General features: G+C 45.6%; 1 protein-coding gene across 17 annotated transcripts in view; it reads right to left on the reverse strand.

Moving 5' to 3' along the window:
- CAMTA1 (calmodulin binding transcription activator 1) overlaps positions 1-1,997 on the reverse strand; it is an 829,301-nt gene extending 827,304 nt beyond the window's left edge. For 14 of the 17 annotated variants that reach the window (XM_064494108.1, XM_064494102.1, XM_064494106.1 and 11 more), the window contains exon 1: positions 1,811-1,948. In XM_064494108.1, the coding sequence (XP_064350178.1) occupies positions 1,811-1,855 (45 nt within the window). In that variant the 5' untranslated portion in view covers positions 1,856-1,948. Of the gene's footprint in view, positions 1-1,810 lie in introns of all 17 variants that reach the window. The other 3 variants (XR_010383994.1, XM_064494111.1, XM_064494103.1) reach the window with 2 other exon arrangements.
- Positions 1,998-20,164: the final 18,167 nt, after the last annotated feature.

Raw genomic sequence — 20,164 nt, forward strand, 5'->3', positions numbered from 1 at the left:
CAAATTTCTCCTTCACCTGAAACCTGCAAGATCGAAAGAAGTGTTTGGATCCCACGAGACACAACACCGGGGCCAAAGGAAGGTTCTAGGACCACAAGGAGCACACTAGCAACCTCTTCCCGAACGGCACGTGGGCGACATGGGTGTCTACACTCCCTTTTCTGGATGAAAAGGCATATGGCTTCTGCTTACCCAGCCAACATGAATACAATTTAAGAAAATTAGAAAAAGTCAAGGTAACAGGCTCACTAAATATGGCTGACTGGGAAACAGAAGCCATAAGGAGGATATGAGTTCTCTTAAAAAAGAAATGGGAAGTTTATTTCCAGGGAAGGTTCAAAGACTCTTGAATGTAGGATGTACAAAGTCTGGTTCCTACTGCACAGAAGACAGTCACCGGAACACTAAAAAACAAGGGCACGTGAACCTCTTTCTGTGGGATAGTGTCAACTGATGAATGATGCCCCCACGAAGAGCAGGAGTAAACTGGAAGCAAAAAACTGACCTCTGTTTCTCTCAGACACAGGAGTCATTACGGTGTCCCCTTCTTGCTCAAGTACTAAGCACAATGGAAGCCCTGCCCTACATTGGATGGGGCAACAACCGTCACCCAGGCAAGGAACTCCAAGGAGAGAGACGTGTTAAGGCAGATAGACACACGGGGAAAGGAGCACTGGAATGTCCAGTTTCTCCCAAAGAAACAGAGGACAACTCAAAGGGTATTCAGGAAATGAGCTCACTATGACCCAGGAAAGTGTGCGGAGAGTATGCCTAATCTGTAAGAAGTATCTGCTTTCCTATTTAGAAATGACTTCAGAGCTGCACAGGCCCCCACTATCCACTGGGTGAGGGAAGAAGAATACGGGTGGCCCGAGTCCCCTTGTCCTGGCGAAAGGGTCAATAGATGGTGTGCAGAGGCCCCACAAGATTCCACAGAACAGGAGAGGATGAGACGGACCCCTCTGCCAAAGGAGATCAGGGTCACAGAAGGTAAAGGGCAAGGGAGTATGGAGATCCTCACTTGCCATAGAAAAGGAGACCCCACCCTCTTGGCTGCGAGGGGTGCAAGGGCAAGAGTAGGATGGGAGCGACTGCTAGGGGCGGGGATGCTGCGCAGGCCCCCTCCCAGGAAGGGAAGGGGGAGGGGTCACACGAGGCCCTCTGCCCGGGGACGCTCAGCAGGAGTGGGTCCCCCTGGTGGGGAGAAGCGCGGGGACCCCTGCCGGCTCTGGGAGGCGCCCACGGGGCTCGCGGGTGAGGCTGGACAGAGTCCGCCTGGCCCCGCCGCCGAGAGCCAGGGACGGCGAGGCTGAGCGCCGGCCGTGCCCCGACGGGGACCGGCCCGGGGCAGCGGGGCGCGGGGCCGGAGGAGGCCTGAGGTGGATAAACTTTCCGCCCCGTGGCCCCCACCGGGGCCCGCGCGAGGGGCGGGGGGCGGGGGCCGCGCCGGGCCCGGGAGCGGCGGGGATGCCCGGTCCGGGTGGGGGAGGCGCCGGCCCTCCCTCCGCGGCTCCTCCTCCTCGCTGGGCCCGGCCCCCGCCCGCCGGCCCCCCGCCCCTCCGGCCCCAGCCCGCCCCCGGGTGGGGGTGTGCGGCGCCGCGCTCCGCCGCCCCGCGAGTCACCTCAGGACCCGGCCGCGCTCCGCCCCCCCACCCGCCGCCCCCTCCCCGGCCCGGGGCGCCCGCCCGCCCGCCCGCCGCCGCCGCGCCCCCGCGCTCCCGCCCGGCGCCGCCGATGCCCGGGATGTCCGGCGGGGCCGGGTCCCGCCGCCCGCCACGCCACCCCCGGCCCCTCACGCTCCGGCTCTTACCTTCCGGCTTGTTTTCGGCAGCCATTTCCCCTCCGCGCGCCACATCCTCCTCCTCCTCGCGACCGGGACCCCGAGCGCGCGCCTCGTACCGCCGCCGCCGCCGGCCCAGCCACCCCGCCGCCGCCGCGCACCCGCCCTGGCCCCGCCCCGCGGCCCACGCACTGCGCCCGTTGGGTCGTGCGGCTGCCACTCATCGTTTCCGCCACCAATCGCCCCGCACCAAGGGTCTCACTACTCTCCGGGAGGAGCGTCCTATCCATCCGGCCCATTGGCTGGTCACCACCCAACGGGATGAAAGGATTGGTCAAGAATCAACGCCCCCTCCCCACCCACTCCCAGGAAAGCCCGCCTTCCAGACCTAAACAAAGCTTCCCAGTGGCCAGAGCCCGAAAGAACTGCCCAATCAGGAATGGGCCGGCACGGAATATTTCCTCGAGGCCGAGACGTGGCGTTTTGATTGGGCGTTACTGCAGTGTTTCCCAGGCCGTCCAGACCAATCAAAGGGGGTTCCCGGAACTCGGGAGCGGCGAAGGGAAGCCCCGCCCCCGAGCGTGACCGTCATGAGGAAGGCGCTCGCTCATTGGCGAGCTGGGGCTTTTCCCGCGTGCTCCCGGGGCTGAAGGACGTTCCCGGGGAAGCCGCTGCCGGAGAGTGGGGTCCCGGTGGCAGTGGAGGAAGCGGCGGGATCTCCGGGATCCCGCAGCCTGCCGCTTCCGGGGCTCAGCGGGGACCAGGGGGCCTCGGGACTGGTGTCCGCCGGACACCGCGCTCGGGAGCCGTTCGGCCCGGGAGTCTGGGCGTCGCTGCCGGCATTGGGGGAGGGGCGCGCCTCCCGCCAAGCCCCGCCCCTTCCCCTCCCCCCTGCCCCCGGCGCCCCGCCCCCTCGGCCCGCGCCGCCGCGGCCCCTCGCGCGGGTGCCCGGCCCGCCCGTGCCCGCCGTTGCCCGCCCCCGGTGTGCTCCGTTGTCCCCTTTTCTAGCGGCTTAAAATACTGAAACTTTATTTTGGTCACGTTGGCCATGTGACCCACAGAGCCGATGACTCATAAATGCCTGTCCCAGGATGAGGCCGCTGAACGAAATCTTAGAGAAACGCTGAGCCTCGGCGAGCCTGCTCGGAGGGCGAGGCGAACCGAGTTTCCTTCAATCCTGGGCTCGCGTTCGTGTCTTTTGCGAACAAATCTTCAAGCGTCCACTGAACTCATGCCCCGTGCAAGGTGGGGAGTCCAGCTGGGTGTCAGTCGGGGAGCGGGAGCCTGGAAGCGGGTTAGGATCCATCCTGTAGGGTACGGACACACCGCTGCAGCTTTTCTGGAAAGCCGTCCACACCTCGTGGACCAGCACACACTGTACAGAGGAGCCTAAAGCCAGATGAGATGGCAAAGCTGAAAATTCCCCCTCGCAGAGAAATTCCGAAATTGTGCACTTGGGCAGGTAATACCGAAAACAAAGGAGAGGGCTATAATCTCAAAGTTTATTTAAAAAAAGGAAGAAAAGTTGAATGAAAAGCGGAGCTCCAACCCCTCGGTGTGGATCTTGTACGGTTTGCAGTGAGAACATTTCATTTCTGTAGGTTTTATTTTGTCCTTTGCTGCCGTTGATGACAACCAGAAGCATCAGCGAAAGGTCCTCCAGTATTTTGGCATCAAGACTGATTGTCAAAGTGGATTTTGTGCCAGTCCTAACAACATGTGTTCTTTTTCTGGTCTTCACATGTGAAAATTTCTTAAGTTTTCCAGAAATAAAAATGTCCCCCCAAAATGTTTTGTATTATACTCTCGTTCTTTAACAAAGTTTAATTTTATGAGGATCCAAAAATGCAAAATTTTGACAACTAGGGTACAATATTTTATCAGTTAGCATTCTTAATAGCACCTATGCTGACGATTTGTGTGGTGAAACATACTCCTAAAAGGGCAAGTGGCATTGAAAATTAATGTAACCCTTTTGAAAAGCAATTTTACAGTATGTATTAAAAGCCATAAAAAAAGGTCTGCATCTTTTGGCCCAGTAATCTTACTTCTGGGAATCTGTTCTAAGGAAATAACACTAAATGCCGAAAGAGCTGTATGTGTGAAGGTATTCTTCACAGGATCACTGTATTTATTACAACAAAAAAATTGGAAGCATCCTAAATGTGCTAATGTTGGATATTTTAAAAGTAAATTGTGCTATATCTACACAATGGAACATTATAGTAGTCACAGACATTAGAAACAAAAAAGTTTAGTAAAAAAAGTTGCTAGTTGGGGGAAAAGTTTTTTTTAATTATAGTGTGCATTTCTTATATATGATGTGATTTGCGGTATAAAAAACTGCATTTTGTAAAAAGACTGATTTAATTCATACATCCAGGAAATGACATTTGGAGGATTATGAGTGGTTTTTCTTATTGTCTCTATTTTCTATAATACAGCCATAGTATAGCTGTACTGCTTTTAAAATTAATATATGTATTAAATTTAAAAATAATTTTATCCAGTGCATTCTAGAGACCAGACTGTATTAGAGCCTGAGGATGTAAAGGTGAGTAAAGTTATCTCCCTCCAAGGGGCTCACAGCCTCGCAGGATTAACAAACATAGACAACAGCAGGTCAAAGTGCAGTGGGACACGGGAGAAGGTAATGAATATCACCTGGGCCTCAAGCGCAGCCTGGAAAACTGTAAAACAATGCTGCTTTTATGCCAATTTTTTCGTTTTGGAAAATGTTGTTATTGATCATAAAAATATATATGTTAACATGTAATGGTTTTTTTTTTTAATGAACTAGTACAATTTCTATACAACACATAAACTGTTGATAAACCAATCACAAAACAAAAGCTATTTGGAGTCCTGTGTTTTTAAGAGGGCGGGAGACCAGTAAGTTTGAAAGGCTCTAGGCTAGAGGATGAGATGGTTTGAGAGGACTGGTGGGCTGGTGTCAGACCATTTGGGCTGTTGTAACAAATTACCATGGACTGGGAGGCTTATGGCAACAGAAATTTACTTCCCACGGTTCTGGAGGCTAGAAGTCAAAGATCAGGGTGCATCCTCACAAGGCAGAGAGCAGAGAGGGGAAGTGACCTGTCTCATGACTCAGATTAAACCTAATCACCTCCCAAAGGCCCCACCTCCCAATACCATCACATGGGAGGGTAAGGTTTCAACACAGGAATAGGGGGGTACACAAACACTCAGTCCAGAACAGCTGGTGCTTGTCTTTGCTTGGGAGGGTAACCAAGAGGTGGGTCTTTCCAATAAGTGACGGGGCTTGGGTTGCTGAAAGAGCCCAGTTAGAAAACAGAAGAGTCAGAAGATGTGCCGGACCCCCCAGCCTCGGGTCCTTGCCCATTTTGGCCTTCACGTTCTTTAAGGAAAGAATGTTACTGTCAAGGACCAGATGGAGCTGGGTAAATACTGGGAATATTAAATTGTTCATTTTTTACTTCAAAAATACTTGTCAAAGAGTGTTCTTTTCTGTCAGCTTTCAGAAGTAATTAAAGTGACTATTATTACTGCCGATGATAATAACAAAAGTGTGTAGACTTGCTTCCCTGAACTGCAAGTTACTAAAGCTCCTTGTTACTGGACTGAGAGAGGAAAGTCTCGACGGATCTGAACCCTTTTGCAAGCTTAGATTTTCAGAAGGGAAACTCCACCCAAAACAGGACAAGAAAGAAAGAATTATTCTTTTTTAAAAAAAAATTTAATTGAAGTACAGTCAGTTACAATATGTCCATTTCTGGTGTACAGCACAATGTCCCAGTTATGTACATACACACATATATTCATTTTCAGATTTTTTGACAGAATTATTCTACTTCTGCTTTCCTTAGCTTGGAAAGGGTTGTACTGTTAAAAATAATGATATCCAAAAGTCCTGCTTCCGAAAAGTTTCTCCCTTTGCCTTCCCTTTAATTAATTTTTGTAATTTTGAGATCATTGTACATTCACATGTAGTTGTAGGAAATAATACAGAGAGATCCCACATCTTGCCTTGTCAAGATAAAACATAATGAAAACTTGGGAGCTGCTCAGAACAAACCTTTCACTGATAGTCCTTGTTTCCCTATCCTGCAAACCCTCATCTTTCCTCCTCTCCCACCTCTGTTCAGCCGTTACATCATCCATGGCAACCTTGGGATGTCTACCATTAGGATGCAAGAGTAAAGACTTGTCTGACACCCCCTAATATAAGGAGATATCTGGGCCTAGTAGACCTGAATTTCAGCTCACTTGAAATATAATTTGAACATAAAAGGCCTGATTTTGCAGACCAGGAATCTATCGAAATTTTGAAATGAATAAGTGGTTTCACTTGTTCAATATTTTTTAACTTATTCTTTTTTTTTTCTTTTAGTTTTTTTTTATTTGAGGGAAGGTAATTAGGTTTATTTATTTATTTACTTTTAGAGGAGGTACTGGGGATTGAACACAGGACCTTGTGCATGCTAAGCACGTGCTCTACCACTTGGAGCTATACCCTCCCCCCAGCTTGTTCCATATTTGCTAAAGGGGAGCCAAGGTGGAATGGACAGGAAGTCCAAGGACCAACTACACCACCTCTGGCGGTTTTGTTTTCCTTTTAATATTAAAACCCAGAACTGAACGCTATCCTTGAGGATAAGGGTTTCAAAAGATATTGTTTAAACAATACTTCCAATCATAAAATCTTTCCACATCGCCCAACAAATGCATAAAACATACCTGACTGCACCTGCTCCCCAGGGACCTTCCTTGGCGTTACAGTTAAATGCTTTTGACTACATGTATCTCACCTACATACCCTATTTAAAGAGTCAACCTGGTTTTTTCTAGACTTTCCCTTTAAGACTGGAGTCTCTCCCCTCCCTCATGAGCCTTCTGGTATTACAGCCTGATAGTTTCTTTTATTCAAGTGAACTCGCGACTAAAGAAATGGGGTGTATATATATATATATAGAGAGAGAGAGAGAGAGAGAGAGAGAGAGAGAGAGAAGAAGTTGAAGAGATAGGGCTTTGTTGATTCAGATGGGCACTTCCAAAGTTAACAGATTTAGGAAACCAGGATGCCACCTCTGTTTCCTGGGACCCAAAGAGATGTCAGTGGAGCCCCCAAAATCTTCATAGAACGAGGACTTATGGGCAGCAGTGTAATTGGAGGGAGGGGGCAAGGGATTTAGCATTTACATAGCAAGGCCCAGCTTGCACATCCATTGTCTGTTTATTTAGGGTGGTTCCAGGAGCTGATGGGATGATAAGGCTGCTCAAGTCACCCCCAGCCACTGATATTGAATATAGTTCCCTGTGCTCTACAGTAGGTCCTGCTTGCTGATCTATTTTATATATAGTAGTGTGTATCTGTTAATCCCAAACTCCTGATTTATCCCTCCCTGCTTCCCCTTTGGTAACCATGTTTGTTTTCAGTGTCTGTGAGTCTATTTCTATTTTGTAAATAAATTCATTTGTATCATATTTTAGATTCCACATATAGGTAATATCATAAGATATTTGTCTTTGTCTTAGTATGATCATCTCTAGGTCTATCCATGTTGCTGCAAATGGCATTGTTTTGTCCTTTTTTATGGCTGAGTCATATTCCAAATACACACACACACACACACACACACACACACACACACACACACACACACATACATATACACCACACCACATCTTCTTTATCCAATCATCTGTTGATGGACATTTAGGTTGCCTCCATGTCTTGGCTATTATAAATAGTGCAACTATGAACATTGGGGTGCATGTATCTATTTGAACTAGAGTTTTTGTCTTTTCTGGATATATCCCCAGGAGTGGAATTGCTGGATCATATGGTAAATCTATTTTTAATTTTTTAAGGAACGTTTATACTGTTCTCCATAATGGCTGCACCCTTGCACATTCCCACCAGCAATGTAGGAAGGCTCCCTTCTCTCCACAGCCTCTCCAGCATGTATTATTTGTAGACTTTTTGATGATGGCCATTCTGACTGGTATGAGGTGATACCTCATTGTAGTTTTGATTTGCATTTCTCTGATAATTAGTGATGCTGAGCATCTTATCAGTGCCTGGGGGCTCATAGGTTTGTTTTGTCTATTTCCTTACCTGTTTACCTCAACACTTTCCAATGTAATTTATGTCAACTCTCAGTCTTCAAGGAAACTTGGTTTAGTTGTTGAAAGTAAAATGACCTGTCAAAACACCTGAAGGAAAAAGCTGCTGATCTATCAACACTATTGTCTTTGACGGTCACCGAGGAGTCAGTGCCTGAGAAGAATGAGACCAACCAGAGAAAATAAAGAGGGTGAAGACTCAGAGGCATTTCATTGTCATCAGCTTTTCCATTTTCCAAATAAAGTGAGTGATTTATTTTTCTTTGCATATTATGCTATGCTGTATCACACAGCCATTAAAAAAAATGGGGGTTGGACGGGAGGGTACAGCTCAGTGATAGCACGTGGGCTTAGCATGTGTGAGGTCCTGGGTTCAATCTCCAGCATCTCCATTAAAACAAACAAATACAATTAAGAATAAATAAATAAAAGGCATACTATTTTTTTTCAAAAGCAGGCTGTCTGGAAAAAAAAAAGATGGGAGTTAATGAATATGTGATGCTATGGAAGATTCTTCAGCTTAAATGTTTAACTGAAAAAAAGGAAGGTACAGAGCATAATGAATACTATTCTCCTGCATATATAGATACAACGTTCATTGCGTGTATAGATATTCTTGTATATACAGAAAACGTTTCTAGATGAACAGCAAGAAATGTATTACCTGTAGTTACCTTTGAGGGTGGAGTAGAAAAAAAGTAAGGCATACACTTCATTTGATATGGTTTAGTTTTTTTTGCCATGTGCGTTCTTCCAATAAACGTTTGTTAGATGCCTCTGATGTACCAGAGACAGGTTTCAGATACAAGAGTGAACAGAACAAACAAAATCCCTGCCCGCAGGGAGCTGACATGGAAGTGTGAGATGATACACAAGCAAATGTGTGATCGCAGGTTAGAAAAGGGTAAATTCTTGAAGAAAAATAACATCAGAGAAGAGGGTGGAGTGACGAGGGTGCCCTCTTAGGTAAGGTGAGGTCTCAGACCTGAAGGAGGTGGGAGGGAACCATGCAGCTGTAGTGGGTGGAAGAGCCTTCTGGGCAGACGGAGAGGAAACAGCACGTGCAAAAGCTCTGAGGCAGATGCACAGCCGGTGTAATAGGAACTGCAATGAAACCATTCCGAAGGATCTCTGGGACAGGAATACAAAGAGGAATCTAAGGCCAGATCATATGGGACTTTGAATTCCGTGATGAAATCTTTGGATTTTATTCTGAGGCTTCACAGAAGCTGATGGGGTTATTGAGCTGAGAGTATTATCTCAGTGATGTTCTAAAAGGATTAAAAGGGTCTCTCTGCCATGATGAGGGGAATAGGGAGCTGTGAGGGAGCAAGAGAGGATGCAGAGACACGTGTCAGAAGACTCTTGAAGTCATCAAGACCTGATGGTGCCTTAAGATGCATTCACTTCCTGTGGCTGCGATAACAAATGACCTCCATGGTTTAAAACAACAGAAATTCATTCTCTTATGATTCTACAGGCCAGAAGTCTGAAATCAGTTTCACCGGGCCAAAATCAACGTGTTGACCGGACTGTGCTCTCTCTGGAGGCTCCAAGGACTACCTGTTCCTTGCCTCTTCCAGCTTCTAGTAGCTGCCGGCATTCCTTGGCATGTGGCCACCACAGGCATCTTCAAGACCAGCATCTTCACGTACCTCTGTCCCATCTTCACGTTGCCTGCTCCTGTGTGTCTGTTCCGAAGCTTCCTCTGCTTCTCGCTTGTGATGGCACTTACAGACCACCCAGAAAATCCAGGACAATCTCTCTCATCTCAAGATCCTTAATCACATCTGCAAAGACTCTTGCTCCAAATAAGGTACCATTTAGGGTTCCTGAGATTATGACCAGTTATCTTTGGGGGCTATTATTCAGTCTCCCATACCTGGGGTTGGCAGATTTTTTTTCAGGAAAGGACCAGATAGCAAATATTTAAGCTTTGCAGACCCTGTAGTCTCTGTCACAACTGCCATCACAGTGCAAGTGCAACCACAAACAATATATTAAAAAAAAAAAAAAAGAAAAGAAAACTTTATAAAAACAGGCAGCAGGTTTTAGACCAAAGTGGAGATCTTAAGAGGTACACGGATTTGGAATCTGTATTGAAGGTAGAGTTATTGCTCAGGTTTTGCTGATGTATCGGATGTTAAGTATATAAGAAAGAAATACTTTGAGCCAAGGCTTGACTCTCAGGATTTTGCCTAAGCAATTGAGTTAACGGTGTTGCCACTTAAGGACTGGGGCGGAGCAAGCTGAGGACAATAATTCCACTTGGGACTCATTAACTCTTAAATGTCTATTAGAGATCCAAGTGAAGATACCACAAAGGCAACTGGATATGTGCATCTGATACACAGAGAGGCTGTGGACAGAGATAGAAATACAAGAATAATCAGCATTCAGTGGAACCTACAACTATGAGACCGGATATTGTTTCCTACAGAAGGGAGTGTAATTTACTCAATCATAATTTTCAAAAAATGTCCTAAATCATAACTCTCATAAAAACATAAAGCGAATATGTATTGAGAATCTCCTTTAGCTCTTTAATTAATGAGGAAACTAGCAAGGCATTGAAACCAGTTCAAAATTTGAAGAACAGAGGTGGATTTATAGACGAGGAAGAGTGCCTGCTAAAAGATGCAACATTGGTTCACATCCTGTAGGGCAATAAAGTGTCATGTTTGGGGTTATCTTTTCTAGAGGACAAAAATTAGTTGCATCCATGGGCAAGAATCATTTGTATTACTCTCAGTTTTCTACTTCTACTGAATCCATAGAAAGACAATTAAAAATGGTCACTCCTGAAAAATCAGAGCCTTCCCAGAGGCTCCACCAGGCCATGCCCAACACTTTGCAGAAAGAACACTTGCTTATTTCCAAATCTCAGGCAATTTTTCCTGACATTGTCATTTGGCATTTATTGAGCATCTATTAACAGATAAGCATCCTTCATGTATAACTGAAAAATTGTGCTCTACACTGGAATTTGACACAACATTGTAAAATGACTATAACTCAATAAAAAATGTTTTAAAAAAGATTACGTCACTGAGCAAATGCAGATCTCTGGTCTCATGGTACTTACCTTCTCGTGGGCGATGAGAAACGTAAGAAAGAAAGAAATTCTGTAGTGTATGAGAAGGCCGTAAGTGGTTTGGAAAAAATAGAAAGTGAAGCAGGTCGAAGGGGATCAGGAGTACCCACGTTGGGAAGATGCGATGTTTTGATCAACGTCGATGTCATTAAGAAATTGATATTTGGGCCAAGACTCGAAGGAGGTCAGGGAGATAGTCATGTGGCTATTGGCAAGAAAAATGCTTAAAATATAAAAAAGAGTTTGGAATTTTTGAAAGAAGGTTAATTTTGTTTTTAATTAGTGAAGGAAAAAAATGTAAGCAGTAAAATTTGAATCATAGATTGCGTCAAAACCATTTGTTTTCCTGCCTACAACTCATTCTTTCAAATTCTAAGCAGACTGATGCTGGGAGTACAAGATAAATGTGAAATCAGAAGAATAGTTATAACAGTCCTGATCTTTTCCCCTCTCAGAATAAAAATTGGCTCTTCCTTTTTATTGGAGGAGAGACCCATCGGCCTTGTTATCCCACCCACAAAGAATTAGACTGTGTGTGTGACAATACTTAAAGGAAAATTAAAATTTAGTAATAAATAGCAATTCAAAAATAAGTTTCTTGAAAGAGAATATTTGCTAGTTAATGGAAGTACTGCTCTGGAGTAGACCTGGAACTCTGATTTGATTTCCCAGCTCTGCTGTAGTAAACGTGGGAAAATTAAGTTTTGTTTCTCTGCTCTTTATTTGGAGAGGAAGAGGGGTTGGGATTATTTCCATTTTAATTCAAACTGTGTAAAGCAGAGCCTTAAGACTTGTGCAAAGATTTCTCAAAGCACAATTTTCTTCGGTGACAAAAGATTTCTTTCTTTTTCATCTTGTCAAACATAATCACTCACAGATAAAGTCAATTTGCTCTTTTTGCCTTCGTGTTGGGCTATTTCCTTTTGCCAGCTGACTAACGTTTTCTAGGGCAAGTTGGAATTAATCATTCAGCACCCTGAGATTTTTCAGGCCAGCCAGGGCTGAGGATTAGAAACAATAAAACCACAGTTTGCCCTCTAACAAAAGACCTCACACTTGGCAAGGAGTGGACCGTAGACCACCTGAGAAAGGACAGTTTGGGCAATTTTACCAAAAAGCCCGATCCTGAGTCTCCACATCTGGGAAGATGCGTTCATTTGTCACCCTAACTAGAAGTTATTTGTGCTAATTACTGCAGAACTAGCGGCCGTTTTCTGCTTTCCCTAGAGGCCTCACCATCAGATGCGAGCACACTTTACTGTTTTTATCTCTGAATCCCCTTCAACCCTCTGGGGACTTCACTGAAAAACCCCAAGCCCGGCTTGCATTTTCACCCCCGTGGCTCAAAGCCCTGAGTGTTGATTCTCCATCCGGCATCTTCAAGTGACCTGAAATGCCTGGAATATTCTTTCCACCAGGGTGGCTTCTTAATTGGCCCCTTCTGCAGAGCCAACCTCAGTCTGCTTGTGCTCAAAAAAAAAAAAAAAATGGGCCACTTGCCTGTCTCACGTCTGGTGCTTCAAGACCAAAAGGCAGAACATGGTCCCCGGAACCCAGGCGCCGGAGGCGGGGACCAGCCAGCACTTTTAGGCCGGCTGGACAGGGTGCTAGAACAAATGTCAAGGGATATTTGCTGCAAAGAGGCTCCAGAAATAATGTAAAATTGTTCTGTCCTTTTAAAAATGGAAAATGCCTTGGCAGGGTGATATATTATTTGCCTGGCTGCATTTTCTCTCTGTCTCTGTCAAGGCTTGAAAAGTACTGGCACTTCTGCCTTTTCAAGCGGAGCTCAGTGTAACTGGACCACATCTAATGCCTGTACGATGCAAATGAAGATTGAAACTGTTGTTTCCTCTGATGTGTGTGACTAAATGCTCAGAGGGGATATTTTCCTTTCGATCCTCCAGTGGGTAGAGCCTCTTTAAAAATACCTGTTGGCTCCCTCTTCCCATTGGCAATTGAAGTAATTCCTGCACTGGAGACAGAGGCTGAGTATGGTGGTGATGAATGTCTTCCTCTGCGAAGAATACCCAGCCCATGTTGGCGATGATTGTTAAAGTTCTGGAGGGAATTAAGAAGCGTGAAAGGCACGTTAATGATGAGTGTCTGCAAGGAGCCACTCAGGCTTGCCTGAAAAAGTCCGGAGAGCACATTTTGAGAGCAAAAGTTGGGAAGGCAGATGAGTCATGGCCAGATTTTCTAGCGCTTTCTGGCGCCCAGTAGCATAAAGGGCCCGGGAAGCAGGTGGAGCTGCTGATGGGGAGAGAAACCGACCGCAGGCTGGCCATTCCATCTCATCCCTCATCTTCCCTGCCAGGAGGGGAACCGATCCTAAACAGCGCTGGGAGAATCCAGGCTCTTCGCTGATCTGGGTGGTCTCCGGAAACACAAGCAAGGAAATCGATAGCTCTGAGCGGTGTCAGAGCTGCCAGCCTCCAAATTGGCTGCACTGGGCGCCTCAAACCACTTTCATAATGAGGAGAAGCGTGATTATAATCTACCTCAGTCACTTTTCCTTGCACACCCACATTCAGCAAGGCAATCTATAAGCAAAGCTTCCATTTAAAGGCAAAAACAACAGAAACATTTGGAACCATCTATGAATCATGATTTGGATCATTTAATTTACTTTTAATGTCGCTTCTTGCCCCCGTTTTCCCTGGTAACTGTGTGCAGTGTCTCACTCGAGAAGGACAATGGAGAGCAAGTCATTTTGGAGGTGGGGTGTCAGATGGATAACAGGGACTCTGTCACAGTCACTACTGTGCACCCAGCACTGTGGACCCAGCACAGGACAGTGTAATAAATACTGAATGAATGAGTGAGCCAAGGCTCAGCCCAGTCCTGTCCCAAGGGACCAAACTGTTGCGGGGGCAGGAGATTCACATAGATGAAAATTCAAGATGGCCCTGAGATGGACACGCTATTAATCTGCTCAGGCCACCAAAACAAAGTACCACGGACAGGATGGCACAAACAACAGAAATGTATGTTCTCACGGCTCTGGGGGCTAAAGTCCAAGATCAAGTCAAGATCAATCTGTTGGCAGGTTTGGTTTCTCCCGAGGCCTTTCTCCGGGGTTTGTCGACAGCCGTCTTCACTCAGTGTCTTCATACGCTCTTTCCTCTGCATACAAGCTTTCGCGGTGTCTCCCTCCACGTCCAAATTTCCACTTCTGATAAGGACACCAGGTATATCGAATCAGGGCCCACCCTAATGACCTCATTTTAACATAATGACCTCTTTTGAGGCCCCATCTCCAAGTATAATCACATTCTAAAATACCCAGGGTTAGTGCTTCAACGTACGAATGTGGGGGGAACACAGTTCAGCCCATAACTTACATGGACTGGTCTCACACTAAAAGTCAACGCTTCAGTGCTTCTTAAAACCAAGAGCACTAGTCTCATTTCCTGCCATACTGAATAAGGCTACATTCCCCAGGTCTTTCATCCCACACTCAGGAAAACATGTTCCGTAAGTTTCCCTTCAATGTAAACCCTGCTGCACTTTGTCTTTTAAGATTCTGGTTTTCAATCATCTTTCATCTGCATCCTGAGAGGCAATGTGACATGTTCTCAGGGGCTGGGGCCTTCCTGGCTGTGCTCTCAGAGACTAGGGCGGGTCCCTGGGACACTTTGCTGACCCCTAGTCACCACATCTTCAGAAAACGCATAGTAATTCCTGCCCTGCCTGCCTTACAATACCACCGTGATGGTCCCTCAGTGTCATGTTTCCATGTCACACTGGGTATGTGGGCCTGCAGAGGTGTATAAAACTCAGAATAAACAAACCCATCTTTCTAGAGTATCTGTTTTGAAATACAATCTTTATATTAAAATAAGCACAGATGCACTAGGTAGCAGAATGGAAAATTGACGGGAAAGGCAAACAAAACTGAAGATTTCAAATAAATTGCGTCCTTGCTCTAGCCTATGTGTTTCTGCCATCCCAGGTACTTTCGTAAGAAAAGCTTAAACAATGCTGGTGATGCCCGTGAAGATATATGAGGCTGCTCTCCGTGCGTGGACATGAAACAATTGTCCAGATACATTAAGAAGTGAAAAAAATCGAGGTGCAGAACAAGGTGCTACCATTTGTTTAAAAAAGAAAGATGGGGAGTGGGGTGGGCATTTATAAATTCTCTTGAATCCTGAGCATCCTTTGGAGTGATATCCAGGAAACCAGTAACATGGGGCTACCTCTGACATAAAGGCCTGGGGTCCAGACACAAGAGTCGGGAGGAGACATGCCCTCGTAAACCCTTCCACAAGGTCTGATTTGTTTTTTTAAACACATACACGCTACCTATTTTTAAAATGTGTTGTTTTGAAAAGCAACAGTTCTGCCTTTAAAACAAATTCACTATCATTATTCAAATGATAGTTACCTCCTGCAGAAAAACAAAATACTGGACAATAATTATTAAGTATATTGAGTTACCTAATAGTGAAATTAAACATTTAAATTCCCTCTCTCCTTGGCATCTGTGAATTATTTCTCTACTATTTCTTCCCTTATCCAAGAAAAAGAAAATTGCGTCCAAACTTGCATCCTGTGAGATTCTCCCTAGGAGTAACGTTTAATCATAAAAGTATAGCTCTGATTCATTTTGTTTTGGTTTTTTTGGTGCGAGGGAGGTAATTAGGTTTACTTATTTATTTATTTATTTATTTTAATGGAGGTACTGAGGATTGAACCCAGGACCTCATGCATGCTAAGCATGCATCCTACCACTGAGCTGTTCCCTCCCCCCCATGAAAGCATAGCTTTGAAACTACAAAAAAAAAACTTGAATTTTTTTTTTTTTTTTTTGGTGGGAAGAGGGGAGGTGATTAGATTTGTTTATTTATTTATTTATTTATTTATTTATTTATTTATTTATTTATTCATTTAATGGAGGGACTGGGGATTGAACCCAGGACCTTGTGCGTGCTAAGCACATGCTCTACCACTGAGCTGTACCCTCCCCCCATGAATCATTTAATTTCTTTGGAGGTCTACGCAACGTGTATGTGTATCAGGGACGTCAGTGTTAGGCGATCATGAGTTAAATATAGTATAAGGTGCATGCTGTCCGCTCATTCATTCTTATACTAAACAAACACCAGTCGGGCACATACTCTGACACCAAGCACTATGGACCTGGGAATCCAGACGTATATAAACTTTTTAAATAAAAAATTTTGTCCCTGTCCTTACACATTCTAGTCCAGTCATAGAAACAGGTGAAAACACACGGTTGTATCTCAGGGTAAGAAATGTTTGCTCTAAAGAGTCTAGAGTAGCCAGTAATGGTCAAATGGGGGCCACAGTGAAAAATATGGACTTGGAAATAGAGTGACTTGAAGTTACTTCTCTACGCCTCAGTTTCCTAAATGGCCATTTGGGGTTAATGAGAGGGTTGGTAAGTGTCGAATGGTTAAAAACAACATTTAAAGGACAAAGTGCTGACCACCCACTCACCCCTGTGCCTGACACAAATACTAGATTTTCAATTTTTTTTTAACTTCTGTTTTTAGTAGCTGGTTGGACATACAAGTCCGGAGCTCACGTAGCTCAGGAAAATCTGGATTTGAGAATCCACACCATCCAAGCGGGAGGTGAAGTCAGGGTACCATGGACAACACTAACATTGTGAGGTGGTTGGAGACTGAGGGAAAAAACTAACCAGAGAAGGAGAAAAGAAAACCCAGAAAACATGAAGGAAAGGAGGAAAGGGAGTTTTGAGAAGGAAGTGTCTGTAGAGAAAAATGCCACAGAAAATTCAAGTTCGAACCACTTCACATCCACTGGAAGGACTGTCATCAAAAGAGGAAAACAGAGTAACAGGCGTTGGCAAGAACGTGGAGGAGCTGGAACCCTTGCAGATTCCTGGGAGTGTGAAGTGACGCAGCCGCTGTGGAAGGTCGTGTGGGGAGTCCTCAAACAATCAGACGTGGAACGACCACACGGTGCAGCAACTCCACTTCTGGGCACAGACCCCAAAGGCTTGAAAGCAGGGACTCAAACAAATAGCACCCATATTCACAGCAGCTCTATTCACAACAGACAAGAGGTACAAGCAACCCAAGTGTCCCACGATGGATGAATAGATAAACAGAACATGGTAGCCACACAATGGAATATTCGACCGCCGTAAAAAGGTATGAAATTCTGACACTACGGTAATGTGGATGAAACTGGAGGACGTTAGGCTAAGTTACAAATAAGCCAGTAACAAAAGGACAAATATTGTAGGATTCTACTTATAGGAGGTCCCGAGGGCAGTCAGATTCAGAGAGAGGGAGAATAGAATGGTGCTTGCCAGAGGGTGGGGAGAGGGGAAGGTGAGGAGCGAGTTTCAATCAGGGAAGATGGAGCGTTCTGGAGATGGACAGTGGTGATGGTCCCACAACAATGTGAATGTGCTTAATTCCACTGACATGGATGCTTTAAAATGGTAAATTTCAAGTTATGTATATTTTACCACAATTGAAAATATCTATCAAGTTAGAGGGTGGATGTGAATCCAACCTGGAAGTTACTGGAGATTCTGATGAGCAGTTTCTATGCAGGCACAAGGGCAGGAGCCAATCTACAGAGACGGAAGGAAAGCAGGAAGGAAAACTCTGCCCCAGGTGGTGCGGAGGCAGGGGAAGGTGGGGTGGCAGCTGCGGGAGGCGGGGGGAGCACATTCTCAGACATCCCTGGGCCTTTCCCGTCCCCTAGTCCTGCCCAGGTTCCAGGCATGAGGGGGAGGTGCCCCAAGCCCCTCCCAGGGGACCCTCTTGCTTCTTCTAAGCCACTCTGCACCTGCCTTTCCTTTCACCTCTGCTGTGAACGTTCTTCCGTTTTCTTAAGGCTTTAGGCTCTCAGAAACAAGAGCTGGAGTCTTGCAGCTGCCCCTGCAGTCTGCCAGTCCCAGAGCTTGTCAGAGGCACTGGGAGGCAGAGCCAGCTACCCACCTGGAGGAGGGGGAGGAAAAGAGAAAATACGAGGTGGGCAGAGGGGCTCGCAGAGGACAGTACCACGAGCTCATGCTTCCTGGGTTCTGTGCAATTTCTTGCCCTCTGAGAACAAGTTGAATGTTTTGATCAGTGCCCAACCCCCCACCCCCGCCCAACCACCTTCCCAGACCTTCCCTTCCATCCTCCTCTCATTCCGTAGCCCGCTACCCTTACCCTTGACATCGGAGCTCACTCAGCAGGTATTTATTGCACCTACGATGTGGCAGACCCTGCAACAAAACTGCCCTTGCGGATTTTAAAATTCTTATAGTGGGAGATAGACGGTAAAGTTTAAATGTTAAGTACACATGTCGGATAGTAGTAGGTGCTATGGGGAAAAATTTAAGGCCGGAAAAGGGGATGAACAAGAGTGAGGGATGGAACTGCAATTTCAAGAAGGGCAGTCAGGGAAGGCAGCCCTCAAGTGATAGTTGAGCAAAGATCTGAGCAGGTGAGAAGGAGCTTTGTGGGTCTCAGGGAAATGCATCCCAGGTGGGGGAGATGCCAGAGCAAAGACCCTCCGGCAAGTACTTCCCTTGTGGATAGAGGTGAAGCACGGAGGTTAAACTACAGTAATGGAGTGAGCACAGGAGAACACAATGGGGGTGTGAGTTTCAAGGAGGAGCGGGCAAATCTGAAGAGGTGGGGCTTTGCTAGCCATGTGAAGCTTTCCTTCTGAGTTCAGTGGGAAGTCATCAGAGAGGATGGCAGTGCCGTGATCTGACACAGGAACTGGAATCTGGCTGCGGTGTGGAGAATAGACACTCAGGGGCCAGGAGATGTGGCAATGGGAAAAGCAGGGGGACCAGTTACAAAGTAGTTGCACAGTCATGGCAGAAAGTGGTGGTGGGATGAGCCAGACTGAGAGCAGCGGGGGTCGCAGGAGGGAGTCGGGCTCTGGCTCCACATTGAAAGCAGAGCAGTTGGGATCTGCTGGCGGATTGCAGGTGGAGAGAGAAAGAGGGCAAGTCAAGAGTGATGGAATCTGACCCAAAGTAATAAAATACCTAGGAATAAATCTAACCAAGGAGGTGAAAGACTTATACATGGAGAACTATAAAACACTGATTAAGGAAATTAAAGAAGACTTAGAACAATGGGAAGATATCCCATGCTCCTGGATTGGAAGAATCAATATTGTTAAAATGGTCACACTGCCCAAGGCAATCTACAGATTTAATGCAATCCCTATCAAATTACCCAGGACATATTTCACAGAACTAGAACAAATCATAATAAAATTTATATGGAACCCCACAAAAGACCTAGAATTGCCAAAGCATTACTGAAGAAAAAGAAAGAGACTGGAGGAATAACTCTCCCAGACTTCAGACAATACTATAGGGCTATAGTAATCAAAACAGCATGGTATTGGTACAAAAACAGACATATGGACCAATGGAACAGAATAGAGAGCCCAGAAATGAACCCACAAACTTTTGGTTAACTAATCTTTGACAAAGGAGGCAAGAATATACAATGGAATAAAGACAGTCTCTTCAGCAAATGGTGTTGGGAAAACTGGACAGCAGCATGTAAACCAGTGAAGCTAGAACACTCCCTTACACCATACACAAAAATAAACTCAAAATGGATCAAAGACTTAAACATAAGACACGATACAATAAACCTCCTAGAAGAAAATATAGGCAAAACATTATCTCACATACATCTCAAAAATGTTCTCCTAAGGCAGTCTACCCAAGCAATAGAAATAAAAGCAAGAATAAACAAATGGGGCTTAATTAAACTTACAAGCTTCTGCACAGCAAAGGAAACCATAAGTAAAACAAAATGACAACCTATGGAATGGGAGAAAATTTTTGCAAACGATGAAACCGACAAAGGCTTGACCTCCAGAATATATAAGCAGCTCATATGACTTAATAAGAAAAAAACAAACAACCCAATCCAAAAATGGGCCAAAGACCTAAACAAGCAATTCTCCAAGGAAGACGTACAAATGATCAATAGGCACATGAAAAAATGCTCAGTATCACTAATTATCAGAGAAATGCAAATCAAAACTACAATGAGGTATCACTTCACACCAGTCAGAATGGCCAACATTCAAAAGTCCACAAACGACAAATGCTGGAGAGGCTGTGGAGAAAGGGAACCCTCCTACACTGCTGGTGGGAATGCAGTTTGGTGCAGCCACTGCGGAAAACAGTATGGAGATTCCTCAGAAGA

This window comes from Camelus dromedarius, chromosome 14, assembly GCF_036321535.1.
Source record: "Camelus dromedarius isolate mCamDro1 chromosome 14, mCamDro1.pat, whole genome shotgun sequence".
Classification (NCBI taxonomy): domain Eukaryota; kingdom Metazoa; phylum Chordata; class Mammalia; order Artiodactyla; family Camelidae; genus Camelus; species Camelus dromedarius.